This window comes from Bos javanicus, chromosome 13, assembly GCF_032452875.1.
Source record: "Bos javanicus breed banteng chromosome 13, ARS-OSU_banteng_1.0, whole genome shotgun sequence".
Taxonomy (NCBI): Eukaryota; Metazoa; Chordata; class Mammalia; order Artiodactyla; family Bovidae; genus Bos; species Bos javanicus.
This window is the reverse complement of record NC_083880.1, coordinates 26838439-26847410: the sequence shown is the minus strand read 5'-3', so window position 1 is coordinate 26847410 and position 8972 is coordinate 26838439. Positions and strand designations below refer to the sequence as shown.

General features: G+C 52.1%; 1 protein-coding gene across 1 annotated transcript; it reads left to right on the top strand.

The window, feature by feature from the left end:
- The first annotated feature begins 357 nt into the window (after positions 1 to 357).
- On the top strand, positions 358 to 3181 carry FZD8 (frizzled class receptor 8). The gene has a single exon (XM_061436049.1). The coding sequence runs from the start codon at positions 361 to 363 to the stop codon at positions 2431 to 2433; it is 2073 nt and encodes a 690-aa protein (XP_061292033.1). The 5' UTR covers positions 358 to 360; the 3' UTR covers positions 2434 to 3181.
- The last annotated feature ends 5791 nt before the right edge of the window (positions 3182 to 8972 follow it).

Below are 8972 nucleotides of genomic sequence, written 5' to 3'. Positions count from 1 at the left end.
ACTGCGCACCGCGGCCCGAGAAGAAACTTGCTGCGCCGCCGCCCTCAGTGCCCGGCAGAGTCACCGGCGCGCGCGGAGAAAGCGACCGAGGGAGGGAGAGATGAGCTGGGGGCCGGCCACTCTGTCCCGCGAGGGCTGAGCCCGGCGGGAGTGAGCGGGGCAGACCCTGGGACCACGGTGCCCTTCGGCGGCCACCCTCGTCTCCCGCAGCTCCGAGAGGACGCATCCCGAGAAGGGACTAGGCTATTGGCAGAACCCCTCCCGAGAGAGGCAGGACAGAGCCCGGCGCTCTCGCAGGAGCCCCTGGCGCCCCTCCGCGCGCCGCCCGGAGGGCGAAGGCGTGGGGCCGAGGCGCGCAGCATGGAGTGGGGTTACCTGTTGGAAGTGACCTCTTTGCTGGCCGCCCTGGCGCTGCTGCAGCGCTCGAGCGGTGCGGCGGCCGCCTCAGCCAAGGAACTGGCGTGCCAGGAGATCACCGTGCCGCTGTGCAAGGGCATCGGCTACAACTACACCTATATGCCCAACCAGTTCAACCACGACACGCAGGACGAGGCGGGCCTGGAGGTGCACCAGTTCTGGCCGCTGGTGGAGATCCAGTGCTCGCCCGACCTCAAGTTCTTCCTGTGCAGCATGTACACGCCCATCTGCCTAGAGGACTACAAGAAGCCCCTGCCTCCCTGCCGCTCGGTGTGCGAGCGCGCCAAGGCCGGCTGCGCGCCCCTCATGCGCCAGTACGGCTTCGCCTGGCCCGACCGCATGCGCTGCGACCGGCTGCCCGAGCAGGGCAACCCCGACACGCTGTGCATGGACTACAACCGCACCGACCTCACCACGGCCGCGCCCAGCCCGCCGCGCCGCCCGCCGCCGCCGCCCCCCGGTGAGCAGCCGCCCTCCGGCAGCGGCCACGGCCGCCCACCCGGGGCCCGGCCCCCGTCCCGCGGCAGGGGCGGCGGCGGGGACGCGGCTGCGCCCCCTGCGCGCGGCGGCGGCGGCGGCGGTGGCAGCGGCGGGAAGGCGCGGCCCCCTGGCGGCGGCGCGGCGCCCTGCGAGCCGGGATGCCAGTGCCGCGCGCCCATGGTGAGCGTGTCCAGCGAGCGGCACCCTCTCTACAACCGCGTCAAGACGGGCCAGATCGCCAACTGCGCGTTGCCCTGCCACAACCCGTTCTTCAGCCAGGACGAGCGCGCCTTCACCGTCTTCTGGATAGGCCTATGGTCTGTACTATGCTTCGTGTCCACCTTCGCCACCGTCTCCACCTTCCTCATCGACATGGAGCGCTTCAAGTACCCGGAGCGGCCCATCATATTCCTCTCGGCCTGCTACCTTTTCGTGTCTGTCGGCTACCTGGTGCGCCTGGTGGCGGGCCACGAGAAGGTGGCGTGCAGCGGCGGCGCTGGGGCTGCGGGCGGGGCCGGAGGCGCGGGGGGCGCGGCGGCGGGCGCGGGTGCGGCGGGAGCCGGCGCTGGGGGCCCGGGTGGGCGCGGAGAGTATGAGGAGCTGGGCGCCGTGGAGCAGCACGTGCGCTACGAGACCACCGGCCCGGCGCTGTGCACCGTGGTCTTCCTGCTCGTCTACTTCTTCGGCATGGCCAGCTCCATCTGGTGGGTGATCCTGTCGCTCACGTGGTTCCTGGCGGCGGGCATGAAATGGGGCAACGAGGCCATCGCCGGCTACTCGCAGTACTTCCACCTGGCCGCGTGGCTCGTGCCCAGCGTCAAGTCTATCGCCGTGCTGGCGCTCAGCTCGGTGGACGGCGACCCGGTGGCAGGCATCTGCTACGTAGGCAACCAGAGCCTGGACAACTTGCGCGGCTTCGTGCTGGCGCCGCTGGTCATCTACCTCTTCATCGGCACCATGTTCCTGCTGGCCGGCTTCGTGTCGCTCTTCCGCATCCGCTCGGTCATCAAGCAGCAGGGTGGCCCCACCAAGACGCACAAGCTGGAGAAGCTCATGATCCGCCTGGGCCTCTTCACCGTGCTCTACACCGTGCCCGCCGCCGTTGTGGTCGCCTGCCTCTTCTACGAGCAGCACAACCGCCCGCGCTGGGAGGCCACGCACAACTGCCCGTGCCTGCGGGATCTACAGCCCGACCAGGCGCGCCGGCCCGACTACGCGGTCTTCATGCTCAAGTACTTCATGTGCCTGGTAGTGGGCATCACCTCGGGCGTGTGGGTCTGGTCCGGCAAGACGCTCGAGTCGTGGCGCGCGCTGTGCACCCGCTGCTGCTGGGCCAGCAAGGGCGCGGGCGCGGCGGGCGCGGGCGCGGCGGGCGGCGGCCCGGGGGGCGGGGGGCCGGGGGCCGGCGGGGGCGGGGGACCGGGGGCCGGCGGGGCGGGCTCCCTCTACAGCGACGTCAGCACCGGCCTGACGTGGCGATCTGGCACGGCCAGCTCGGTGTCTTATCCAAAGCAGATGCCATTGTCCCAGGTCTGAGCGGAGGGGAGGGTGCGCCTGCGAGGTGTGGGGAGGGGGCGAGGAGACAGAGTGCTGCGGGGGGTGGGGGGCTGGGAGGAGGACACTCGAAGGCAGAGGTTTCCACCCCTTCACCGTGTTGATTGCTATTAGCATCATAATGAACTCTTAATGGTATCCATTAGCTGGGACTCACTTAGAACAAAGTACCTGGCATTGAAGGCTCCCAGACCCACCCCCCTTTCCTCTACCGACGGGCGAGGAGTTTCTCCCGCCAGGCGTTCATTTCTGTTGGCAGGGCAGAGGAGGGTGAGCCCCGCGGCTGCGTTTCCGAGACCCAAGGTTTGGAGCCCTCGCTGGTTGCCATTTGCTGAGCTTGAAGCCAGACCTACAGATTTCACCTGAGGGACCTAAGTTTTCTCCCTCGACTCTGCTACGTAAACTCTTACTCCTAACACGTCCTAGATCTAGGCGGGATGAGCGCGACCTAACGGGATCGCACGGTTTGGGTATTCTTAATGACCAGGCAAATGCCTTAAGTAAACAAACAAGAAATGTCTTAATTATACACCCCAAGTAAATACGGGTTTCTTACATTAGAGGATGTATTTATAAATATAATTATTTGTTAAATTGTAAAAATGTGTAAAATATGTACATACCCAAAGATATACAGTCTGTACATTTTCTGTAAAAAGTTTAGAGGCCACCCCTGTAAGAACAAATATAAGTATTCTATTTTGTCAATAAAATGACTTTTGATAAATGACTTAACCGTCGCCCTCTCCCCCTGCCTCTCCTAGACTGTTACCTTGAACGTGCTTGTGGAGGGCCCCTCGGGAACAGGGACGTTTTCTGGTTTCTCATTATGTACACTGACCTTAGGCATGAAGAAAAATGACCTGTTAAACTCGAGTTCCTAAGTTGTTAGCAGAGTAAATATCACTGTTAAACTGAAATCAAAATTGAGGTTTTTGCACCTTTCCGAAAAGATGGTGTTTTTAATGATAGCTGTTTTCTGATCCATGGATACCACTCACCTTAGTCGATGTAAATGGAACTTTTGCAAGGCACAATTCCACTCTGGCCTTGTTATTTATCTTGTATAATATCACTAAAGGCTTCAAACCCCACACTCATTTCTCGAGTCGTCCGTGATTTTGAAAGCACCTGCTCCTCCAGGACCTAACACACTGCTGACGGGTAGAGGTTAATGTTTTCAGCCATCGATCACACCGTACAGTGTAAGTCACTCGACAATCCGGTGGTGGAACAGGCGCTCTTTAATGGATTAAACTAACGGGTTAACATCTTAATAACCTTCCAGGCTTGTGTATATCAAATGTGCTTCTTTTCCTAGAGAAAAAAGCTATTGTTCCTCTGTCAAGACTAAGCTAATTTATTTGAGCAGAAGGCTGTTGAATTAGCAGAAGAATGCTTTGGCAATTGTTGAACTTTTTACCTGTCTGCCCAGTGGCTCAGCACATCATTCCTTTAAGAGGAGCCAAATGAATAGGGTTAATCTGTAGGGAACTTGGTCCTTTGAGTTGGAAAAACTTTGATCTTTTCTCCTCTCCAAATGTGCTGTATAGTCTGAAGTTTCTTTCCCTGCGGCCGGCTCCTCTTCGTGCAGACCAATTGGCCACCGCGGAGCCTTAAAGTTCTTCCATGAAAGGGATGTGGGACTTTTACTTTAAAAAGGAGAGAGAGCCAGGGAGAGGAAGACTTGTAACAGTTAGTGAAGACCAGAGGCACAAGTGCCCGCAGCCTTTTAAACAGCTTTTCCCGGCATTGTTAGCCAGCCTGCAGGCAGCTAGGCATGAGTTGAAGCTTTATAGAAAAGGGTTCTGAATGCCCTACAGGTGGTCTGTGCACATAATCCCCCAATTTCAAGCGTTTTCCTTTGCTGGACAATTGCATTACAAAACTCCCTTCTTTTTCGCTCCTAATTGAACCAATGAACTATTATAAACTACAAGTTTTTCTTAAAAAAAAAAAAAAAACCTTCAGTGCCTAAATTCTATTGACTGAATTCTGGCAAGTTTTCTGAACCGAACCTTTTCAAACACCGGAAGTAAATGCTTCTTCAACTGACATTTCTCTTTTTCAGATATTTTTATTCCCCATGCTTGTTATTTTCTGACAGATTAGCAATAATTTAAAAGTAATTGGTAAGGTTGTGTGTTTCTGCTGAAAAGATAGCCCCAGGACCCTTATTAACCTGTCAATCAAGATAAGAAATGGGCAGCTACCCTGCTAATGATGGGGGGCATCAAACGTTGTGGGGTGGGTGGGGACTTCTGCAGCCTGCAAAGAAGTTTGTTCTCTTTTTCCTAATAGGAATATTTAGTGGCTTGAAATTTTTTCTTTTAATGAATAGGATGGAAACTACTTTGACTGATCCTTCTTATGTAAGAAGCTTTTAAGAATTTCTTGGTAGAAACATTTTGCAAATCCTTTCCAGTCCCTCTTGGTGTTAATTGGATTTTTAAAATTAGATATACAGTCAGAACACCTACTTTAGCTATCATGCTGATTTTATTTTTTTTAAGTCAGAACCACTGTAAAATCTCCTCCTCCTGCAGTTTATATTAAAGAGTTCCTATTTTGTAACTTGGATGTCAATGAGTGGCATGCATGTAATCCATGAGGGTGACTCTCATGTACTCTTTGTACATAAACCAGCCATCAACTTAACACTGTCAGTTTTAAAGTTTTGAAGGCAGTTCCCATAGTCTTTCCCACATAGGTGGGATAAAGAGCAAGTTAAAAGACTGGTTAGAGGGACTTCCCTGGTGGTCTAGTGGTTAAGATTCACCTTTCAATGCAGGAGGTGAGAGTTCAATCCCTGGTGAGGAGCTAAGATCCCTCATGCCTTGTGGCCAAAAAAACAAAACAGTAAATAGAAACAATATTGTTTCTATTGTTTCTAAAATAGAAACAACATTGTTTCTATTGTTTCTAAAATAGAAACAACAAATAATTTAAATGGTCCAGGTTAAAAAAAAAAAGCTTTTAAAATATTCTAGTTAACATATTGGTTTCTGAGTTTAGCAGGATTCTCATTGACATATTTTCAAGTATGTGACAATGTGAAATGTTCAGCTTGGAAGTTTTTTTTCTTTATTCTTCAATATAGCCTTGTAATAAGCTATATTTGATAACTTTTACAAAATGGCTATAAATGTGCTTAATATAAACAAGCTTAATGAAAAGAAAACCCCGCTGGCATTCTGAGGCCAACTGCCAGGAGAGACTGATTTAGAGACTGAGCTACTTCTTTGCCTTTAAACCTAAAACTTGAGTCACAAAGTTGCAAATAACCAACTGGTATCTATTAATGGGATAAAAAAGAAACAAAAAAATAGGTTTGAGGGATGGGAAAAGGAAGGAAGAGCATTTGACCATTTGCATTAGATGAATAGATGGGTCCCTCACCTGAGCATGGAGCAAGTGTGAGTGTCTGAAAACCGTGTCAAATATAGTGGGACAAGGATGGGATATGGTTGCTGTATGGCTAGAAGATCGATGTAAATAAAGTCTAATATGGTTAAAAGCATTAGAAAAGCCAAAGCTCCTTAAAATTACTTGGGGAGAAGTTATGGAAAACACTTTTTTGCTTTATCATAAATGCAACTTGCAATTACCATAAGACAGAGGGGGAAGTGTATTAGAAGCTCAAGGAGAAAGTCTGTCACCGTGACAGTGATGCTTGTGTTGATATCACCTGCACGGACAACCTTGAAGGTTTCAGTAAACCTTCCAAGTTTGAAGGAAGAAAACCAGATTGTTTTGCCAAGAGAAACGTCACACATGGAGCCTTAAGCGGTTGTGAGCACAGGATGGGATTCAAAGCACAGGTACACTTGTCCCTGGAGATGCTGTGCACAGCTTCCCTGGTGGTCAGTTTCTCACATTTGATACAATACTGCCACCTGGCGGCACTGCAAAGTTCCAGAACCGGAGGATGGGCAGGTTGCCTCACTTGAATTCTATCAAACACTGAGCCCCTACGCAGTGCCGAGCTGACCCCTGCACAGAGGCCCTGCAGCTCTCTGTATTTATAATTTTAACTCTTTCTCTCAAGAAAAAGATCCCCAAGCTGCATCTGTTTAAGGCCTCACAAGACCTCACTTGAATTAAACCCTCAATACAACAGTTAGGCTAAAAATCTAAATAAGCTAGCTTGAAATCCAACAATATGTCTCTTTTTAAAATTGTCTTTTGGGACCTCCCTGATGGTCCAGTGGTTAAGATGCTGCACTTCCATTGTAGGGGGCACAAATTTGATCCCTGGTTGGGGAACTAAGATTTCCACATGCTATTTGGTGAGAAGATGGGGGCTAGGGGAAGTGGTTTTTTTTTTTTTTTAATTTTTTTAACTAAAAATAAAAGTTATCTTCTGCACTGCTTTTATTGCAAGAATGAGCTGCTCACCAAAGAGTCACTGCACCAAAACTTAATGGGAGAAAGAATAAACTGGGAGGACCATCTTGAAGGGGTGTGCAGACGGCTTGTTCATTTCAGTGTCGGCCTTACAACTGCCTACCATGAAGTCGATCTGTTCAGTCTGGTGGATGCTCTCCAATGCCTCACATGAATGTTCTGGCTTGGGAGGGATACAGGCTGTCCCTCCTTGCCCAGCCAGGTGTTCATGGAAACACACCAAGTAATAGCAACCGTGCCAGGATGCAGGTCAGCCAAAGGGAAGAGGGGGAAGTGTCAATTCTAGAATAGTTGAGCACAGCATTGTGGGAAGACCAGGCCTGACAGGGGTGCATACAGGAAAGGGCAGATTCATGAAGCCCTCATCTGAGGCTTCTTGCTTCTAAGGATCAGAATGCCTGGTGGAGCCGGGAGGGAGGAGGTGGCACTTGTCAAGGGGATGAGGACCAAAGAAAATCTGAGAGGTCACCTACATGATCCTGGAGTTTGAAAGGGATTATCAAGAACCTTGGGCTTGCCCAGTGACTCAGTGATAAAGAACCCACCTGCCGGTGCAGGACACTTGGGTTCAATCCCTGAGTCAGGAAGATCCCCAGAGAAGGAAATGGCAACCCACTCCAGTATTGTTGCCTGGGAAATCCTGTGGACAGAGGAGCCTGGCAGGCTACAGACCAGGGGGTTGCAAAGAGTTGGGTATGACTTAGCAATTAAACAACAGCGTAGAGAACCTTGGTGCTCTGTGAACGAGAAGCAGCAGTGTGACGTAGGAATGTGATGGAATGTGGAATCAGAAGCTGTACTGTATCCAGATCCACAGCCCTTCAGCACATACGTGGAACTGCCCCATTTTGTAGGCCAGGAAACTGATGCCCAAAGTAGACTGGACTTGCCTAAAGCTGTACAGCCAGGAGCAGAGCTGGGCTTAAAGCCACAGAGCCTATGGTCACTCCTACTTCCCTAGGCCTTTTCTGGCTTCCCTGGTGTCAGTGTTAAGTCCCTAAGACCACCAACTGCCATGTGCATCCACTCCTGACATCAGCTTTCCCAGCTTCGTTCACCCAGCCCCAGAAGCCTACCAGAGTTCAAGTCTCCCATGGTTTGGCACTGACCCACAGAGGAACAGACAAACACACAGCCTGAGAGCCTGCCAGGAGAGCTTTAGGAAGCCTTGTCTCTCGAGCCCCTGGCTAGCTTGGATCAGTCACCTGCTCTGTGTGGCCCAGACCCACAGTCACACAGTAACTGTCCAAGTTCACATTTTCCCAATTGCTACAAAGGCCCAAGGACACAGTTTGTATTCCACTTAGTGAGGAGCTGCAGTGACCAGGACTTCCAAGGTGATGCTAGTGGTAAAGAACCCATCTGCCAGTGCAGGAGACATGAGAGACAAGGGTTCAATCCTTGGGCCAGGAAGAGCCCCTGGAGGAGGGCATGGCAATCCACGCCAGTATTCTTGCCTGGGAAATTCCACGGACAGAGAAGCCTGGCAGGCTACGGTCCATAGGGTCGCACAGAGTCAGACACAATTGAAGCAACTTAGCATGAACACCGGAGAAGGCAATGGCACCCCACTCCAGTACTCTTGCCTGGAATATCCCATGGATGGAGGAGACTGGTAGGCTGCAGTCCATGGGGTCTCGAAGAGTCAGACACGACTGAGTGACTTCACTTTCACTTTTCACTTTCATGCATTGGAGAAAGAAATGGCAACCCACTCCAGTGTTCTTGCCTGGAGAATCCCAGGGACGGGGCAGCCTGGTGGGCTGCCGTCTATGGGGTCGCACAGAGTCAGACACGACTGAAGTGACTTAGCTGTAGCAGCAGGAACACATGCAGTGACCAGGAGGAAAGATAAGGGGTCAGTGGATGATGGGGTCTCACTGGGGGATATGGTCCTGAAGTGGGGGAGAGGGCAGCTGCCCTGGTCAGAAGAGGGCTGGGCCTCCAGGAGGAAGGCGAATAGCAGAGCCACTGGGCAGTGAAGAGCCAGGCCAGAGTAGGAAACATGGACTCTGGCTGAGCCCCATGGAGATCGCTGGAAGGAGCAGACAAATGGGGACAGGAGATGAACTCAGCTGATTTAAACTGCAGGCTCCAGGAGATGCCCCAGGAGG